Source organism: Aedes aegypti, chromosome 1 (genome assembly GCF_002204515.2).
Source record: "Aedes aegypti strain LVP_AGWG chromosome 1, AaegL5.0 Primary Assembly, whole genome shotgun sequence".
NCBI classification, from domain to species: Eukaryota; Metazoa; Arthropoda; class Insecta; order Diptera; family Culicidae; genus Aedes; species Aedes aegypti.
Window position 1 is genome coordinate 224,996,194 of NC_035107.1, and position 22,003 is coordinate 225,018,196.

The 22,003-nt window shown below is 40.5% G+C and overlaps 1 protein-coding gene across 1 annotated transcript in view; it reads right to left on the reverse strand.

Moving 5' to 3' along the window:
* Positions 1–22,003, reverse strand: part of LOC5567609 (neurexin-1) — a 571,360-nt gene that overhangs the window by 166,309 nt on the left and 383,048 nt on the right. The window contains 1 exon segment of the mRNA XM_021857706.1: positions 14,661–14,810. Within this exon segment, the coding sequence (XP_021713398.1) occupies positions 14,661–14,810 (150 nt within the window).

Sequence of the window (22,003 nt, forward strand, 5' to 3'; positions counted from 1 at the left end):
AGTTGTCGTACACTGCGTAACAAAAGGCCTTCCGCTGATTGTGGGCAGTGATGCCAATACTCATCACATCATCTGGGGCAGCTCAAATATCAATTTGAGAGACTCCAGTCTGATGGAATACTTAAGTAGTACAGACCTTGGATTACTTAATATAGGCAATCGTCCAACCTTCATGGTTTCTAATAGAGAAGAAGTGTTAGACATAACGCTCTGCTCGAATAGAATCAGTCACGAGTTGACGAATTGGCATGTATCAGATGAGGAATCATTATCTGATCATCGCTACATCTTCTTTGAACATTCAAATGTAACTGCGCAGACTTTGCGTTTTAGGAATCCCCGGTCAACAAACTGGGAACTCTATATTGAATTGGTTGCGACCAAATTTCATGGATATTCTCCGTCCATTTAAAATCCAAGTGATCTGGATGATGCCGTTGATACTACAACATCCTACATTATGGAAGCTTTTGAAGAAGCATGTCCTCTGCGGTCTGTAAAGACTACAAGAGGGACCCCATGGTGGAATTCCGATCTGACTAGACTCAGGAAACAATGTAGAAGGAGTTGGAACAGATGCCGTTCAGCTGGATCAGAGTCGTTCAAGTCGGCTCGCAAGGCTTACAAAAAGGCTCTCCGTTCTGCTGAACGATCCGGCTGGAAAAACCTTTGTACAAATGTTTCCAGTTTGAGTGAAGTCAGTCGGCTGAACAAAATCCTTGCAAAATCTAAGGATTTCCAAGTGAACGAAATTCGCTTACCTAATGGTGACTTTACTTCCTCCGATGAAGAAGTTTTAGAATGTTTATTCAATACACACTTCCCTGGATGTGTGGACATAGCATCTACGGATGAACCAAATGTCTTTTCATGTAGTTACGAGTCTCTGGCCTCGGCTCGCAGCATCGTAACTACTGAATCGATTCAATGGGCACTTAATAGTTTCGCTCCTTTCAAATCTCCAGGTGCGGATAGGATTTATCCTGTTCTGCTCCAAAAGGGATTTGAGTTTATCAAACATGTTTTGAAAAAAACTACTTGTAAGCAGTTTTGCTACCGGGTACATTCCCAGATCCTGGCGTGATATTACTGTAAAGTTTATCCCGAAAGGAGGACGTGCGTCGTATGAAGAAGCGAAGAGTTTTAGACCAATCAGTCTGACCTCTTTTCTTCTGAAATGTCTGGAACGCATTATCGATCATCACATCCGTGATGTTCATTTAGCAAACATGCCTCTTCATGTGAATCAACATGCTTACCAATCTGGAAAGTCCACTGTGACTCTTTTACACAAAGTTGTATACGATATCGAGAAAGCATTCGCTCAGAAGCAATCCTGCTTGGGTGTTTTCTTGGATATTGAGGGTGCCTTTGATGACGTGTCTTTCGATGCTATATTGGAAGCCGCACGAAACCATGGGCTACCTACAATGATTACCAATTGGATTCATCAAATGCTCAAAAACCGACATCTCTTCTCGACATTGCGTCAAGCAGCGATTCGAAAATTGAGTGTCTGCGGATGCCCCCAAGGGGGAGTCTTGTCACCACTTTTGTGGAATCTTGTAGCAGATACGCTATTGAGGCAACTCAATAATTACGGTTTTCCAACTTATGGATTTGCCGACGACTATCTAGCTCTGATAGTTGGTATGTGCATAAGCACCTTATTCGACCTGATGCAAAATACTCTTCAGGTAGTCGAGAGTTGGTGTCGCCAATATGGCCTTTCGGTTAACCCGAATAAAACATCTATTGTTCTTTTTACGGAAAGACGAAACCGTGATGGAATTCGACCTTTACGTCTTTTTGGCACTGAGATTAATGTGACTGATCAAGTAAAGTATGTCGGAGTCGTTCTAGATTCCAAACTTTCATGGACACCTCACATTGATTTCAGAGTCAAAAGAGCTTGCATGGCCTCCGGTCAATGCCGGCAAACCTTTGGTAAAACTTGGGGCCTCAAACCCAAATATACCAAATGGATTTACACAACAGTTGTTCGTCCAATATTGGCATATGGATGTCTTGTGTGGTGGAAAAAGGGCAAAGTGAGAACAATCCAATCAAAATTGGGCCATCTCTAAAGGATGTGCTTGATGGCGATGTCTGGTGCGTTCTCTACAACTCCCACAGCAGCGCTTGAGGCCATTTTCGACGTTGCGCCACTACACATATATCTTAAACAAGAAGCACTTTCTTGCTCTTACCGTTTATGGGTACTGGATCAACTGGAGAAAAATCCAGTAAATCGTAGATCTACACACACTTCGTTGTTTCCACTTTTGGTGAATTGGGACAAAATTGTCCTTGCTTCAAGTGATCTCACAATTGCTTGTCACTTTCCTTACAGGACATTTACCACACAATTCCCTTCACGGGAAGAGTGGACGTCTGGCTATTTGGAAAGAAGTATATCAAACAATATAGTATGTTACACTGATGGCTCCCTTCTTGAAGGTAGAGCTGGTGCAGGAGTATATTCTCGTGAGCTAAGGCTGAATCAGTTTTACTCACATGGTAGACACTTGGTGCACTGTTTTTCAGGCGGAAATATTTGCTCTTATGTGTGGAGTGCAATCAGCACTTCAACAGCGCGTAATGGGTAAAGTCATATACTTCTGTTCAGATAGTCAGGCTGCTATAAAAGCTCTTGCTTCGGCCAACTCAAGATCGAAGCTTGTTATCGCATGTCGAACTCAAATTGAGGAACTGAATTCAGTCAACTCTGTAAACCTTGTATGGGTACCTGGCCATTCTTCCATCGCTGGAAATGAATTGGCTGATGAGCTAGCTCGCGATGGAGCATCGCATGACTTCATTGGCCCTGAGCCGGCTATTCCAATTTCGAAGTGCTGGGTGAAGCTTCAGATAAACTCTTGGGCGGCAACTCAGCACAAGCAATATTGGAATAGTTTGGAGTCATGTCGTCAAACAAAATTGTACATTACTGAGCCATCTCCAAGGGTAGCGAAGTATTTAACAAATCTGTCAAAGCAGAATTGCAGTCTCTTGGTCAGAGCGTTGACAGGCCACTGCCGACTCAACTATCACATGGCAAATATTCAGCGTGCTGACTCAATTGTGTGCGATAGTTGTGACTCCGATTATGGAACTTCGTATCACATGATATGTAACTGTCCAGTTTTTTTGCAAATACGATTCCAATTACTTGGTAAACACTTATTAAGTGAAACTGAATACAGAAGCCTGAATCTTCAGGACATCCTGTTATTCTTAACCCGCTGTGGTAATGAGCTATAGGCTCTCATTACGCTCATGCGTTTTGCAGTGCCCTTTTTAGGGCGCTGTTCGAACCCATTGTGGTATGGAGCTACATGCTCTCAATTAGCTTATACGATTTTTCCTCTTCAAGGGACCCCACTCCTATTTCCTCCCATCTTTCCCTTCCCTTTCCTCTCCCATCGGGTAGATGATGAAATAGGCTCAAATATGGCGATGGCACAAATCTCCCAACTGGTGGGGAACGTGCCTTTGGAGCCGGCCTTCTGATACCTGATACCACTGAACCGTTCAAAAGATCCGGTTCACTAAAATGAATGATTCGAATCGGTTCTTCTTCTTGGCATTAACGTCCTCACGGGGACAGAGCCTGCTTCTCAGCTAAGTGTTCTTATGAGCACTTCCACAGTTGTTAATTGAGAACTTTCTTTGCCAAAGTTGACATTTTCGCATTCGTATATCGTGTGACAGGTACGATTACACCCTATGTCCAGGGAAGTTAAGGAAATTTCCATTACGAAAAGATCCTGGACCACCGGGATTCGAACCCAGACACCTTCAGCATGGCTTTGCTTTGTAGCCGCGGGACTCTAACCACTCGGCTAAGGAAGGCCCCTCGGCCCTTCGGATCGGTTCCGTTCACTAAAATGAGCTGTTTTGCCCATCTCTAGCTTTAGAATTTTGCTGTTAAATTCAGTATTTGGATCGAAAAAACACAACAAATGCGTGCGGTTTGGTCTATTTTTACTGGTCTATTTAATTTTGATTTGTTTATTTGTTTAAATGGACCATCGTTGAAATTGCCCTTAGTGTTATCATTTTACAATTTTGGACTTGTACTTCCTTTTATAGGGTTACTGGAAGTAATATGCCCATAGAAGGCAAAACGCGCAACCCTAGATTTCGACACATTCGCACAGGTTGTATCAGTATTCGTTATAGTATAACCGCTATAAAAATTACAGTTAAATTAATATTTTGCTTATTTTTTAAAGTTATTGAAAATAATGGAACTCGGCCAAACGAATGTCGACCACTGTAAGAATATCCATAAACGTTGATTCTCTTAAAGATGATATATGCCCCTCAGCCTGCAAACCTTCAGAATCCTCGTCGTCGACAGCATGCACAGTCAGGTAAAGTTACAGCCACTTAACCCTGGTCCAAATGGTCCAACAAGACACACTTAAATTGAAACGAATGTCCCTTTGTTGTGCAGAGTCAAATGGTTTCTTTGTTTGGGATGTCGGTTGCAAAGTTTCCCTAACAAAAATCCTCACAATGTACAAACTATGGAAAAAAGTGTCCTGCGTGGCAGCTATGTTGGCTGGACAGTTTGTTCCCGTGGGCAGTCCCTTGCCTGCTATTGAGTCGCCTCCGCTTCGAGAGGAATAACGACCGAGTCAACCTTTGTTTTACGATGATCCTGTCAACACGGTTTACCAGTAGCTAGCCAGTAGCTAGCTGTGTCGTGCTGTGTCCACGCTCCGTGCAGTAACCAATCGTAAAAAATATGTAGGAGAAGTCAGTGTTACGACCTGTTACGAAACAACGACTGACTGAGAAAAGGATACGAACCGCTTGTTCCAACCGGAGGAAAGTAAAGCTCCAAGATGACGACGATGATGACAACTTGGAGAGCAATAAAAATATTACTTAATGTGCACCTCGAGAGCTCACACTCCTAGTCTGGTGTCCAACAACCGTTTGCTCCGCTGGACAGAATGTCGGGATTCCGTTGTCTGGTTTATGTTCAATGCCAGCTTTAAAAAACACTCCCATCCCTTCCCATGGCTTATATTCTCAGAGCCAGTGGAAATTTACTGGCAAAGTCTGGACGGTCACAGCGTGGGTTAAACCACGCCGATCCATCTCCAACTACGTCCAACCAACGTCCTGGGCCCGGGAAGCCAGCAGAGAAACGCTTGAACCATCACCGCCAACGCCCGGTTCTGGTGACGGTAATCTAATTAAGATAATTGCTCCTCCGACTCTGTCTTCGGGACCGGAGGAGAACATTGTTACCGGATCTGTCCCTGTGACTTACGACAACGTCAACGTCAGTGAGGTAAGCACGAAGCAGCACAGGGCGTCTTCAGCTTCTGGCATGGGCGTCGGCAGATTTAAGTGAGTCCTCTTGGCCGACGGCAAATAAATTCATAACAAACTGATTTGTTACGACGAATAATATTTTGTTTTAATTCCATAATTGGAGCAAGTAGTATTATTACTGACAACGAATCTAGAATCTGTTGTATACAACGATCTCAAACTTCTGATCCGTCTTACTCGCGATCCTACTATCTGCTGCTATCCTGCTATGAAAGTTCTGTAGCAGAATCTAAAAAAAAAGAATTTAAAAAACGATTCTCAGAATTGAGAGACATAAATTCTCGATTACTTTTTCAAATCGACGTAAGTAACTTTCATACGGTTTTGAGAAAATTAATTAAGAAGAATAAAAAATTATCTTCTAAAAATGTTTTAAAACAAACCCCCATTTTAACATTTTTTTTGCCGTATACATCGTTTAAATTTTGCATGCAATCAGCTCGCCTTAATATACTTGATAGTGTCTATCGGTTCCCACAAAAATTGTATGACAAAATGATAAGTCGTTTTAATTCAGTTACTTACGACGTTTTTGCATCAGTGTAAAATCGATTCAAGTAGTGTTTTGTTTTGATTCGTGGTTAAGTCTCTTTGTCTCTCCATACTCGCCCTACAATCCCCGCTCCTCCTGTTGAAAATCCTAGCAACGCCCATGGCTTTAGCGCTCGTGTGCACCGGTAGAGCACGGAACTGGAGGCGGTGATCCGGCTAACGGCATTCGAATGTGAAAACTCGGCGAAACTGGAGATAATCCAATCAAGTGCTCATCCCTTTCTTGGTGCCACCCCACTGCCGCCGTGTGGAAATATATGGTAACTCCAGGAGACCACGTGGGAAAAAGAGGTTAACCGGCGATACAGTAAGGCGTTTAGTTGGGAATCCAATGGCGTTCAAGAAATCAGGCCGAACGACAGGCTACGGCAATTAATGCGTTGACCGCATCGTTTGCGGCGTGTGGTAGTGGCAGCCATTGGAGCAGCCGACACGGAAATACGTCCACCGTCCACAGTTGGTCGTTGTTGGACTTTGGCGGATAGGCGTATCGGGCTGGCCCTAATCCGAGGGATGACAGCGTCAGGTTGTGGTGGGGCAATAAATCTGATTTGGATTTTATTGCTCAATCCGCTGCCACAATAGCAAGACGCAGAACATGGTCGTCGTTTCGGGTTTATGATGGAGTTGGCAAACAAATGCTAGCGAACCACCTTTCGCTGACCTTGATGATATGACGATTGTTGATAAACCTTGTGACAATGATATATAATGTATTACCGACACATCATTCGAATGAAATAATGATTAAATATTTTAAACTCCATTGAAGTAGAAAGGGACCTGAATATAAGCACAACAGTATATGGAAGAATTTAAGGGAAAATAAGAACCATAGGGGAAGTGGTGGTAAAATGAACACCTTAAGGAAATCATCCTGTTTCTGATAGAAAAACGAGGAATTTGTATAGTTCTATCCCACAAAATCAAAAACAGGGATGTCATCTATAGCAGCAACACGAATTCAGACTAAAATAGCTGAATTTTCACATATTTTTGTCGCTAGCAAAAAACGCTGTAAATGTTCATTTTACCTGCACTATGTGGGTAAAATGAACAGCTGTTAGTGGTAAATGAACATCATGCAAAAAACGTGAGCAAAACAAATATTTCTGAAAAATGTTATTGCCTAATCGAAAATATATCCATTAATGATTCAAAAAGAATTCTAAAGGATTTGACCTCATATCATAACGATATTCACCTCACTGAAAAAGCTCAAGTCTTCCGAGTTAAAAGTTACGTCAGTTCTAATTTTCAAACGTGATTTTCTAAAATCTTAGTTTTCGTTGATATTTTCACTTCAATTAACCTACGTATCAACTCGAACACTCTGATTTATGCTATAAATCGTCCGTGAGTGAAAAAAAAATCATTGAAATTTGTTTATCCGATAAAAGTCAAGGTGTCAAGGATCAAACGTGTCCGGTTCGCGTTATGTGATTACGAAAAGAATAACCTCTTCCATGCTTATCCTCTCGTATACATTTCAAATTATAAATTTATCATTTATCAATTTGTCTAAGGGAACATAGACAGCCCATTCCCATGTTCAAAACTCCAGTGTTTTCTTTGGAACTGCAGGGGACTCCTCGGCTTCCGTGAAGTAAGTAACACGCCGACATTTTCCTCCCATTCCTGAATTGACCTGTATTCTGATGCAGCCGCCGGCGTTGATATTAGGGTAAATGATGGCTTCGGCACCCTGAGGGTATTTTCGGCAACACTAATTTATCGTCCTTGTTAGAATTTATCTACGGAACAAGGGTTACCTTCAATGTACTCTACATGTTCCTTGAACTATAATCTTCCATATAAATCACATCCTTCACAAAAATATTATATAACATGGGTTTTATTATTAAATGAAATAAATGCTTACGAAATCATCGTCATTCGTGAGCTGCCGAATAGAACAACACAAGAACAGCTTAAGAAAAACTCACCACTTCGAAAGGTCCAATTCTCCGCTCCAATGCCAATTTTTTCACAAAATCTACGCACCGATCACTTATGCACAATTAAACTTTTGATTGGTCTATAAAGCACTCGAAAATACTCAACTTTTATGCTTCAAATCACAAGTAAAAATTAATGAACTTTGTTTTCCTCGGCAATCACTTTATATTACTGCACCAGGTTGCCAGAAAACCATATTCAATTGCGGTGTAATTATTATTCACGATTTAAATTCACAGAAAAGATCGAACACAACTAATTAATTTATTGGAATTAGGCAACAAAGCATGCATGGGTAATAATTGAGCCTTTCAATGCCTTCCTTATTTGAAGATTGTAGCGTATAAACTTCAATATACTGAGAAACATATAAAATATACGTCTTTCAATAGGTTAACTATTTTGGCAACACTCCTGTTGTTCTACAGGCAATCAGTGGATGATGTAATTGTATCAAGTCAAAAAAAAGTAGATTTGAAAAGGGTCTATTCTGATTTTCTCATACACTGAGAATAATATGAACCTTAAAAATTTCTGGCAAGGTTTGGATTTTGATCTGAATCAGCTGATCGAACCATATTCGGAGAGTGCTATTCAAAAACCAAAAAAATAAAATCCTGGGACATAGCAATCGGAATTTTTTTTAATACACCCCAACTTCTTTTTACGACCGTTATCGGGGGGTCGTAAAAAAATCAGGGTAATGATTATGTTTTTGAAAAATGAAACGTCTATATGCGGAAATACTGATTCGAGATATTTGGCAAAGTTGAAGTATGGGTTGATAACTTTCCAAAATGGCCGTTCAAGAATTTTTGTTTTCCGGATAGCTCAGCATCCTGACAACTTAAAAATAACGCCTTTGGCGAAACTCAAGCGCTACCATTATAAAAGCTATGCGAATCAAAATTTTGCCAAGGGCTATCATTATTTTTGTCAAGAGATACAAGGTTTTTTCCACCAGGCAGCGCTAGTGGGCACGATATTTTTTGTTTTCCGGATGTCTCAGGATCCTAGCCAGTTAGAAAGATGGCGCCTTCGGCAAAGTTGTTCAGAAGCTCAAGCGCTATCATTATAAAAGCTATGCGATTCAAAATTTTGCCTCCAAGCGGTGCTAGTGAGCATGAAACAAAGTTGAGCTTCTCAACAAGTTTATCGAAGACGCCATCTTTCTAAGTAGTCAGGATCCTGATAAATCCGCAAAACAAAAGTTTCATGCTCACTAGCGCCGCCTGGTGGCAAAATTTGGAATCTCATAGCTTTTATAATGATAGCGCTTGAGCTACTGAACAACTTTGCCGAAGTTCATTCTCTCGGTAATAACTTGGTAATAGAGTGTTCAAGAGCAGCAACCTTTACAGACTAAAACCATATCGAGCCATTCAGCTTGTCAGCGAATAGATCAATTCACGGTGAAAAATGAAAACAACTATGCAAGTACCGTCGTTGGGGGTGAGATTTGGCCAAAAATGAGTAAGTCCTCATTTATTTTTAAATAACTTTCGCAATTTGACTTGATATGTTCGGTTTAATATGAGAACAAATAAATGAAATTTGATTATTTTCCTTTAAATAGGAATCATTTGAAAATTGCCCCCAATCTCATACCTTCGAGAAGGTGACATTGGGCCAAACAAACTACACTCAGGAAACGAACTATCGATAAACATAGGAACCCCATATGAAAATTCGCTTCAAGAAATCGGATTGAAATTCATAAATTTACGTCATGGAACCGAAATTTGAAAACAAAAATAGTTTTCGCGGCATCGAAGTCTGCATAAATTTAGTGGCGTTGTGTATTCAATTTGACTCTCCGCTATTCTATTTATAACTGCAATTCTTTTCTCAGTGTAGTCTGTATTTATGTGCATTGGCGCTTTCAACGAGTAGAACATAATGAGTGACGTTTAATTTCAGGAATTGTCAACAAATACGAAATATTACCAATACATAAACTAGTTTTTGCGCAGTTTTGGATTGCTGAAGTAAACATTTTTGTTGCCGACAATAGTAATTGCATTGCCGATAAAAGAACAAGTGCCTCGTGACTTTGTTGAGGAAAAAGAGAAGATTAAGAGAACAAAATAGTTAGTTAGTTATCTTTATTAGGGAGATTTTCAGCTCTTGGCTGGTTCATCTCCGAGAGAACAAAATAGTGTTTTATGTATAATAATTAATAAACGAAGAGGGCTCAAGTGTAGTTTAGGTGTATCCTGCTAATTGTTGTGCTCTATTGTTGCGTAAAATTGCCTTCTTAAAAGTTCAGCTGCTTAGGCTGCCGACAATACGTAAGTTCCCCTATATGTTATAATAATAAGAGCACCAGTAACGAAGCGAATTGTCGGAACTGAGGTAGAAGTCGTCCCTCATCCGAATTTGAATGTTAATAGATGCGCCATTTTCTACATGGATCTAATTCAGATGGAGGAAAAGGACATTTTGACGGAGATGATCAGCCAGAAGGTGATTCGTGTGAAGCGTATCACCCACAATGAAGGCGGCAAAAGAGTTAATACTCCGGCACTGATCTCTACATTCTGTAAGACCACGTATATGAAAGTCGGCCAATATTTTGCTACAGCTGCTTCAGCCATGGACACACTCATGTCCGTTGTCCTGGACCGCAACGCTGCGTTAACTGTTCGCAGAACTTCCATAAAGAAGAACGCGGTGAAGCTACGTCGTGCTGTAATTGCAAGGGTGATATTTGCCAACAAATCGTCAATGTCCGGTCTATAAAAAGGAAGTAGAAGTGATCGAAGTGGCAGTGAGCAAAAACTTGAGTTTCCCGGAGGCCAGAAAACGCGTGGAGCAACAAGCTGGTTGCTTCGTCCAGGTAGCGGCCCAACAAAGTGTTTTCAAGATAAAGCTGGAGTAGCTGGAAGCGGTCATGCTCCAAAAATATAAGGTAATCGCCAGGTTACAGGAAGATAACAAGAAGAAAGACGAGTGGATCTAGCAGGTAATGATTTACATCAAGCAGGTCATCAACCAGTCTAACCCAGAAAGAGTGCACCATGTGAGCGCAACCGTCGTCGTAGAGAAGCCTCGCCACAGCCGAGAGCAACTAGTGGCTCAGTCAACGGCTGGTTCAATGTATCGATCAAGGAAAAACTCCCCGGTCGTGCAGGAGACTAAGCGCGGAAGACCTCCAAAATTCATCTACTGAAAAGCATCAACTCCGTCAGACTCCAGCCCACACCCGAAGTAGGCCGTACCCACAACCCATGACCTGACTTAGATGGAGTATTCCAGCGAAGTGTCTGGGTATCGGAGACACCCCGTAACCAGCGTCTTCGTTAACCCCACTCGTGTAGTAGTTTCGTGTAGTAGTTTCTCTCGGAGCGAACGTTTCAGGTATCAATAGGTGGATACACGTTAAGTGAACACAAGCAAGGAAAATGGTGAGCCGCAAGGATCAGTGTTATCCGTAACGTTGGTTCCCTATTCCGGATACTTTCAAATGGAGTCAACATGTTCTACTGCAGCCCAAACGCGCGTCGGAAGCCGGCGCGAAGCATCATCGGTGACCCATCATCTCCGTCCCGAAAACAAACCGATTGAGTGCTAGGGGTTTGGGTCGTACCTTGACATTAAAATCACATTACAAAATGGCGAAGAAAGCATGTGAGTCACGTCTGAGAATACTCCAGATGACCGGAGCCAGCGGACGAGTCTACTGCAAGTCTGATCGGCGTTAGTTATTAGATTGGTGAGCCGAGAAGGACCAGCTACATTGCAGATCCTTGCTCTGGCTTATGGAAAAATCTGAGAATACTCCAGATGACCGGAGCCAGCGGACGAGTCTACTGCAAGTCTGATCGGCGTTAGTTATTAGATTGGTGAGCCGAGAAGGACCAGCTACATTGCAGATCCTTGCTCTGGCTTATGGAAAAATGGTTCGGTTTGCTTCTGGAGCGTTTGTCATCAGCTCGATAATTCCGGGCTACCATTTGAACTACTTCAGTGTGTAGCGAGGACAGGTAGGAGCCTCATTCTTCAACAATGGCCTTTCCGGATCGTTTAGTCTACCAAAGGAGTGCAGCGTTTTCCATGCAGAAGCGTATGCGATGAAGAAGGTGGTTGCTATTCTTAACATCCGAAACGAAATGGTGATCCTCACTGATTCAGCAAGCTGCTTAGGCTATAGAAGTAGGAACTTCCAAACATCCGTGGATCCGAGAGATTGAGTATATAAAAACAAGAACGTACGGTTCTGCTGAATTCTAAGATCCAATGATGCTTTTCGATGTGCAATATTCGAAATGGCGGCGACATGACGCGACAAGAGTTGTTTATCATGTTCAAAATCATCAAAATTACTCAAGTGTAACCAAATTTTTGTTTTCATCCTCATGCTTGACAAAGGTGTTGCTTTCAGAGCTTTCAGAGAGTGCATAAATTTGGGAAGATATTGCATTCTTTGAATAGAAATTTTGTACTTTAATTTATTGTTACATTTTTCAATTTTTTGACTTCAGCCAATTTGACGCCATAAAAGACAAAAAAAAGGTCAATTTTAGTTAAGGATCATAATAATATAAAACATGTAGTATATTTTAAATCGATAAAAACCATAAAAATCTCAAAAAAATATTTGATAGTTTTGGCCGCCCCTTTATATAGAGCTCGACCATTGTGCGTAGGAAAGAAGGTCATTAATACGAACCAGAAGAAAGGGTTCGTACAGCAAACACCGCTTTATAGAGCGCTGCATATGACGAGCCTAACCTCACTTATTTGACAGCTGCTGGTCCTGTTGTTTACGTTTCGGACTTAGTCGTTTTTTCCATCATTTTTTCATCTTCGCATTTCTATCACCAGCATGCTGATGGTGACGATTTTCCACGGTAGGAAGATAGAATAATACGATCCGTGGGTATCTGCAATGGATTTGACCTCTCCTCGCAGCAAACTTTCACGAAATTAAGAATGATTCGAAAAAAAGTACTAAGTCCAAACTGTAAACAACAGGACCAGTACCTGTCAAAATTGATGCGTGACGTTACAGTGCAGTGGAGTATTGTCTGAATGTCTTCAAGGTAATGAAAGCACCTAACTGAACCACGAGTGCAGTCGAAAAGCGTCAAGACTTACCTTTAACATTGGAAGTCTGGACGTTCTGGACATAGAGACTAATTCTGTATTGTTTCTTTTTTTCCATAAGGGCTTATCTATTTATCTTCATCGTTGCTCTCTTTGCGTTATTGCACAAAACTGATTCTCTTTTCGTTACATATGTTTGTGCTGTAGGATGAGGAATCACTATATCTTGCTTCATCAACAAGAAATATTACAGATTTATCAAATTTAGCGGAGTTGTTAGCGAAAGAGAGGATCGATGAAGAGAAATTGCTAATGTCAGTTGGGCCCTTTTGAAGTAACAGCACAGCACACTAATGTAGTGGTGCTGAGAAGCACGATTACACCTTTGCATTAGTATCGGCACACTATTTAGTTTTTTTATGGCATTATAATGGCATATGCGTGTATAAGGCTGCCAGGCATCAAAGCCTGTTTCTCAGCTTAGTTTTCTTGTGAACACTTCCACGGTTATTAACTGAGATCTTTCATTGCCAAAGTTGCTATTTTTGCATTCGTATATCGTGTGGCATGTACGATGATACTCTATGCCCAGGGAAGTCAAGAAAATTTCCATTAAGAAAAGATCCTGGACCGACCGGGGATCAAACCCAGATACATACAGCATGGCTTTGCTTTAACCATGGTGCACTCGGCTAAGGAAGGCCCCCAAAACAATAGCATTAGGTTCTCTATCACAAGACATTTACAAACATTTTTAGTTTTTGGAATCACCATGCAGATGTCAATAAAATCATTTGGGAACTTTGCCACCGAAGCATGTCCGGCGGTCTCCATTACGCCTACTTTGCTTTTATGCTATGTGCCATATAGTATATGTGCACAACACGTAAATCGCAATGCCAGTGGTCTGTGAATGTGTGCACATTCTTAAACCCACCAGTAGTAGCAAAGTGCAGTGGTAGTGCAGCAACAATCATTAACGATATGCACTGCTGCACTGTTTAGCTGTAGATGCTGCACGAGGAGTGAGAGTAGCAGTTTTCTGCATCGCCATCCATTACCGCTGTTAACCGGTAAGCTGCAGTAAATTCTGAAGAATTGTGGAATGTTTTCACCAGGGGTCCGAAGGGATACGAGGGAATATGAATTTCTGTGGAAGCATCACGGAGTAATTATAAATGACTGAATCTAACATTTGAAGCAGTACACTAAAAAATGTGTAATCAAATTAAGGTCTCAGATTGCAAAAGTGAAGACGACTGGAAAATCAGAATTTTTGACATGCCAAATTGCTTCTATGGTACGAGTTTTCAGTATGATGACTTGACATTTAGCTGTCTGTCATTTGATCATCCACGTGTTTCATTCCAAATTAAGGGCTGAATCGATTTTCTTCATCATGAAGCAAGCCATTTTACTACGGTAGTTATCGCTAGCGGAATGATGGGTGAGTATCTCCAAAAGAAAAGAAAACCGTGCCGAAATGTTATGCATTCTTCGCTTCCATAGTTTCTCTCACCAAATCCTCTTTCGGAAGCACTGTATAGTAGTTGCAACTGGTGCACCACATCATCGTACCACATCCCAGTGGTTCGATGTAGAACAAAAACACTATTTCGATATTTTTTCAGAGTTTGGCCGCAGTCGAACCACTGCGCAAACCCTCACGCCCATTCAGTAGCATACTTACCAAGGTAGGTAAGCACCAAGGACTTCTCCCCCTCCCCTTTACTCATTTCACTTACCCGTGTAAAACAGCAGCCCGTTTGGCTGCCGGGTCCGGAAGTAGAGCGTGATGGCGTCTTGTGCACTGACGATCGGTTCACCGCCGGTTTGGCCCAGGTCGTACGAGAGAAACTCCGTCCCGCGAAAGGTCGCCTCCGAGGGGGCTTTATCTGGAAGAGAGAAAGAGGGGAACGACACTCAAAGTTAGTTTAAAATTCAAATAAAATTCCCATCCGGAAAAAACGGCGTTCTCTTCTTGTTCCGTTTTTTTCATGGTTAAATCGATGATGTATGGATGGATAAGAAAGGCGTATGATTGGAAAGGGTGAAGGGCAGAGCCTTTTTTGGGATGCTCTGGAGCACTTAAAAGAGATAGGTCGTATTATCGGCAACACTACTGTTATGCAGCTTTGAACCGATAAATCATTTGGAACACAATTCCAAAATCTAAAATTATTGCATAACTGAATCCAAAGAGGATTCGGAGAGAATCCTTCTCAGGATTCTGCGAGAATCCTTCTCAGGATTCTGAGAGAATCCTATTCAGGATTCTGGGAGAATCCTACTCAGGATTCTGGGAGAATCCTATTCAGGATTCAGAGAGAATCCTTCTCAGGATTCTGAGAGAATCCTTCTCAGGATTCTGAGAGAATCCTTCTCAGGATTCTGAGAGAATCCTTCTCAGGATTCTGAGAGAATCCTTCTCAGGATTCTGAGAGAATCCTTCTCAGGATTCTGAGAGAATCCTTCTCAGGATTCTGAGAGAATCCTTCTCAGGATTCTGAGAGAATCCTTCTCAGGATTCTGAGAGAATCCTTCTCAGGATTCTGAGAGAATCCTTCTCAGGATTCTGAGAGAATCCTTCTCAGGATTCTGAGAGAATCCTTCTCAGGATTCTGAGAGAATCCTTCTCATGATTCTGAGAGAATCCTTCTCAGGATTCTGAGAGAATCCTTCTCAGGATTCTGAGAGAATCCTTCTCAGGATTCTGAGAGAATCCTTCTCAGAATTCTGAGAGAATGCTTCTCAGGATTCTGAGAGAATCCTTCTCAGGATTCTGAGAGAATCCTTCTCAGGATTCTGAGAGAATCCTTCTCAGGATTCTGAGAGAATCCTTCTCAGGATTCTGAACGAATCCTTCTCAGGATTCTGAGCGAATCCTTCTCAGGATTCTGAGTGAATCCTTCTCAGGATTCTGAGCGAATACTTCTCAGGATTCTGAGCGAATCCTTCTCAGGATTCTGAGCGAATCCTTCTCAGGATTCTGAGCGAATCCTTCTCAGGATTCTGAGCGAATCCTTCTCAGGATTCTGAGCGAATCCTTCTCAGGATTCTGAGCGAATCCTTCTCAGGATTCTGAGCGAATCCTTCTCAGGATTCTGAGCGAATCCTTCTCAGGATTCTGAGCGAATGCTTCTCAGGATTCTGAGCGAATCCTTCTCAGGATTCTGAGCGAATCCTTCTCAGGATTCTGAGCGAATCCTTCTCAGGATTCTGAGAGAATCCTTCTCTGGATTCTGAGAGAATCCTTCTCAGGATTCTGAGCGAATCCTTCTCAGGATTCTGAGAGAATCCTTCTCAGGATTCTGAGAGAATCCTTCTCAGGATTCTGAGAGAATCCTTCTCAGGATTCTGAAGAGATTCTTCTGAAAATACTCAGGATTCTGAAAAGCCATGAGTTTATTTTAACCACCTTTGCCCTACTTTGCCACCTCGCCTAAGAATGTGAGAATGTTGGTTCTAAAAATAACTTTGACAGGCAGGTACAAGACCAGATCTTCGGACCTGGGATGGCTGCACTAGCTTCAGAATAAATTTATATCTCTCCTCCGAAGCTTGATGCATCTGGTAGAGAGCACACTCTACCCATCCGCCATTCCCATTCACATGTGACTGATGAAGAAGAAATATGAATAGATGGCATGTCTCTGTCGGTGTACTTGTCTGTCTAAAGGAAGCGGGAGAAAGGTGTTTCCCTTCCAACACATCGTTTCTCTACTCAAAAGTCGTCAATTCATTCCAGGTCCGAATGTACCTTTACGGGGCTGCGGACGATGATAGATGATGATGGTGGAGGCATAGACAAACAGATGTAACGCTGACGAAATTTTCATCGACCACTCATATAATATTTATTTCAAATCCTACAACCAGAGGCGCTCGCATCGTTTTTCTTCGTTTTTGTCGATTCACACTATTGCCATCTGTAAGTCTAATTGCACCGACTATATTATGCGACATATTTTAAATGCCTATTTGTCTGTGGTGCAGCCTTACGATTTGACGTACGACACGAGGGGCGTGAGAATGGTGGGATAGATTGACACGTGCCTTCGCTCTGCCGACGACAACAACTACGAACGGTTGTAAAGCGACGAGGATGCAGTGAACGAGGATATTAAATTTTAATTGAGTTGAATTTACAGCTTCATCATCTCCGCTTGTCTTACTACCACTTCATATTTTAATTGGATCGCCGTCGTTCTGGTTGTGATTTTTGCCATTTATTTCCACTGTTAGTTGGTGGTGGCATAGTTTTGCTTACGGTGCTAAAACGATAAGTTTTGATCGTTTTCCTGTCAGATGAAAAAAAAAAAAAATAAAAGAACTCGCACTTGGCAAGTGCCGTTGAATTTGAGTAAAGTTTTGCACCGCATGCAAAAACTTAGATTGGAATCGAGTGTGACACGACGAAAGAAATCCGAGGCAATAGGATGTCACAACTTTTGATTCTTGCCACGTGTTTAAAGTTTTACCATTTTCCGTGACGCAGGATGTCGTTGCCATGGAAGCACGTTGAAAACTGAAGGTGTAAGATTGAAACTTTTGAGGGTCTTTTACTAATATAGTTCAAACATTTTTGTCCTTTTCTAGCAACCGTTTATCAATCAAAAGTCCTATCTAAATATTTACTGAAGCTATAATTAAAATTCCATGATGAAAAGGTAAACACATATTCACACAAAAGATGATCAAAAATGATGACCCGAGAAGGAAGTTCATTGCTCCTTCCAAGAACTTTCCATGAATCAGCTGGAAGTGATTTACGGTGTTTTTAAAGGAGGCATCCAAGTAGGCCCCTGTCGCCGTTGTCGCCCAAAAGATTAATCGTTCTGACATTTGATCCACTCCGCCTAACAGGGACTGTCCCAGAGATATCGCACAGTGGCACAGAGCTGGCCAAAAGTCAAAATGTATGGATTCACAATTCCTTCACTGACATATTTTGTAGAAATAGGAAAATTACGATGATTTTTAGAGTTTTCAAGATCTTCATTTGTTCAGCGTGGTACCAGAAACATAAATGCTCATTACTCAAAGACGGCTGCACCAAAATGCTTAATTTTTTCACAACATACTCGCATTAATGTATCACTGCAAGGAGTATATATCCGAATATGATAAAAATTATGTAGCTTAAGATATATAAGTAGAAATTTTTTTTAGAGTTTTTGAAAAAATGGTGCAAAAATATCGAGAAACAAAAAAGTTATCACGATTTGAATATTTTTTTAGTGGTAAAAAATGAAGCTGCTGGTAGCGGCCTCCAGCGGCAGCTTCATGTTTTTACCATTAGAAAATATTCAAACAGCGATAACTTTTTTGTTTTTCGATATTTTTGTACCACTTTTACAAGCCCTCAAAAAACTCTTCTATTTTTAGAATCTGTGTTAATATTGCTCATTCGTCATATGGTATTGAAGATATTTAGATATTCCTTGGGGGACCGACATTCCCCATATACAAGCTGGCCGCCATTTTGTTTTTGATCAATTTAAAAAATAAACTAAAATGTGGGCTATACAATGTCAAATTTTGAGGAGCTACTCTGAAAAAAAAAACATGGAAATCGGTTGGTTCAAGAAATCTGAAAATTACAAAATGATGATTTTGGAGATTTCAAGACCATTATAGAGCCATATTGGTACCAGACACAAACATTTTCATAACTTTAGAACTGTTGCACCAATTTGCTTCATTTTTTCACAACAGACTCTAATTGAAGTATTGTTTGAGAAGCGAATGATCGATCATGAGAAAAAATCTGTAGGCTGAGATATTTACTTGGGTTACGGAAAAACCTCGACTCCCCAAAGAAATTTTGGAAAATATCCGGAACCAGATGACCAATGGACATTGGTCCCAAAGCCAATCTAGGAAGACAAAAATGATTGCGCCTAAACCGTTAATTTTAGATATATGGTGTCTTCGGCAAAGTTTCGCCATATTTTTCAGTGATGTGAAATTAGGGGGGCCCACATTGTTTTCGAGATCAGCATATAAACTTTTTCGCTGACGCATTTAGGCCTGCACAATGATCTACAATGTTTTAGAACAACCGATTTAGAGCTACTTTGCCGAAGCACCCAAATTTATATCTCTTATGGTTCGCGAGTTATGATTTTTTTAAACAAAGAAGTCAGGGTGGTGCTGAAAAATCAGTTATTTCTTGATAACTATTAATACGATAATTTCTCCTAAAAACTTTGTTCTGAACACTTTTAGAACTTTTGATTGCGCAACTTTTTGTCAAAGAAACTACTGTTCTATCTCTTATGGTTACAGAGTTATACGAGATTTTCTTCTAAAATATTGTTGTTTTCAAATGCCGATATCTCTGAAAGGCGCAAAGGGATTCTCAATCATTTGACGCCATTAGAAAGAACCAGAAGGTCATTGATAACTTCAAAACTGGTTCAGCAAATAATTTTTCTTCTTTCAACTTCTTACATTCCGCTTACTCGATCGATCTAATGTCAATGCATGTGTATTCAATTTTAAATGACTTTACATACAGTTATTTCGGTTCTTTTAACAAAAATCTCGTTTTTCGTTTTCTTTACCATGTTAGTTTTGGTTTATGGCGAATATATATTAATATGTTGATTTTTTATGAATGCTTTGTATGAAACTCTTTCAGAACTTTTATTTTGCACATTTTTGCTGAAGGCACCAAAGAGCTATGTCGATTATTTTTCAAGTTGTGAACAATTTTCGTTTAAAAACATATAATTTTCAAAATTTTATCAATCAGAAACCGTCCTCACAGTTTTTGTTTACAATTAGCAGAGAAAAAGATAATCTTTATAATGGCGACAAAAGATTGAGAATCTGTTGATTTACCAATCAACGATTAGGGATAAGAAAAGGAGACCACGGGATTCCGATTTCATAATGTATATTTCGCACATACTTCAAGCATTTAGTTCAATCCTAGTTCAGCTAGCATTTCAAGCAAGTTCTATCTTGTGATGCACATGAGATAGACAATACGAGTCTTCGGCAAACTTGCTCAGAAAGTCAAGGTCACCCGGAAGGTTTGGTTCATAATTTTGCCGCTAGGTGTCGCAAGTGAGCATCTTTCTCATGATCCAGAAGAAATAGAAAGCTCTAGTTTTCGACAAAGCTGATCAGAAAGCCAATGGTATCCAGAAACAAAAGGTTTCGTTGAGCAAGGTAACGCTAATAAGCATGTACATTTGAGCGTTTTAAGCAAGTCCCTCTTGTGATCCACATTAGATAAAAAGTACGAGGCATCGGCAAAGTTGTTGAAGAAGTTAAGGACATCCGGAGCACTTGAATACGCAATACATCCGACACGAATCACTTGACTGTGTGGTGAACAAGTTTTGAATCAATTGAATCTTAAGTGAATCAGTCCTGAATCACTTGAATATAAAGATAATCAGACTTGAGTTACTTGTGTATGAAGTATAAATTACCTGAAACATGATTATGAAGAGAGTATACCCTAAATCATTTGAAAACTAAAAGCATCAGACCTGAATCGCTTGGACAAAAATTAAGTAAATCAGTTCCAAATTCCTTGAACATGGAGCAAATCAGAAATAACTAAAAATAAATTGCATCAACAATGAAACATTACTATGAAGTATATCAAACATAAACCACTTAAAAATAAAGTGAATCAGTAATGAATTGAGTATGAAGTAGTTTAGGCCTGCATCACTTGAATATGAAGTGAATGAAAGCTGAAACACATAAATATGAAGTAAATCAGACACGAATCACATGGATATCAATTAATTCTGACTTGAATAATTTGAATATGATGTTAGTCAGGCCTGAATCACTCACACATGAAGTAAATTATACTTGAATCGCTATAATATGAATAAGATCTGACACACTTGAATATACGAAGGATCGGACCTGAATCACTTGAATATGATATGATTCTGACCTTAATCACTTCCACTTCCAAACACAACATTCTGGACATTCTATCTTTCCAAAATTATGAGATATAATTACAGTGAAGCCTCTATATCTGGATGATCCATATCTCGAGGTTGAAGGTTGTTTTTTAAAGACAATTTTGGACCGCAGTAACACTGATTATATGTTTTATAAGAGATGTTCCCTTTGATTTCAAGTTCAAAATGCTCAATTTCACATGCTCACCAGCACCACCCAACTGGAGAATAACGAATTAAACTGTTTGCCTTCCAGCTATCTTTGACTGTCAACTTTGCCAAATCTTGTTATTTTATCGAACTTGTTGTTTCATCAGGATCACAATACAGAACTAGCGTAAAATTCTAAATTTCACGTGTTCACTACCGCCATCTAGCGGCAAAAATACAAACTAAACTGTTCGTTGTTACAAGCTGCTTACAATTAGCAGGTATTTTGTTTCCATTTCATATGAAAACTTTTATGGTTTAACTTCCCCCAAAATATCTTTATACCCGGGGCATGTGTGATCTATTAAAACAAACACCAGAATCAAAAACTTTTCCTACACGTTTAAAACATTTTTCTAGAGCAGGGGTTTTCAGCTTTTTCGGTGCGTGGAGCACTTTTTGAAATACAATTGTTGTTCTTCATCACCAATCCGTTTGAAATTCGGATTTTTTGCACACTCAATCAGACCCTATAATTCCTACAGAAATCGCGAAATAAGTTTTTTGTTGGTCAATCTTTCATTGATTTTAAGCATAAGCATAGCATAAGCATAGGTGACCGTACAATTCGTAGTTGCTACTCCGTGATTTATTAGAACAATCGAAGTTGCACAGAGATTTCATGAATGGGGCTACCATTCTCAATGTGCACAAATCGAGAGCTCAAGTTTTATAAGTCAATAACGCCGGCCACGTCCTTACGGTCACCGGAGAAGGGAAGGAATGTTAGTTCGACAACCGTTGTTACTAGAGACCGAGATCACCTCTGCGTCTCCACAGTTGTCATGGAAAGAATATTGGGTTAGTGGGATAAGGTAGAGATCTGGGAGTCACCAATGTTTGGTGATGCGATCCATGATATAATCACGCCTAACCGGATTCGCGAAATAATTCAATAATCGGATTATACGCCGAACAAGTGTTCGTCACTCGCC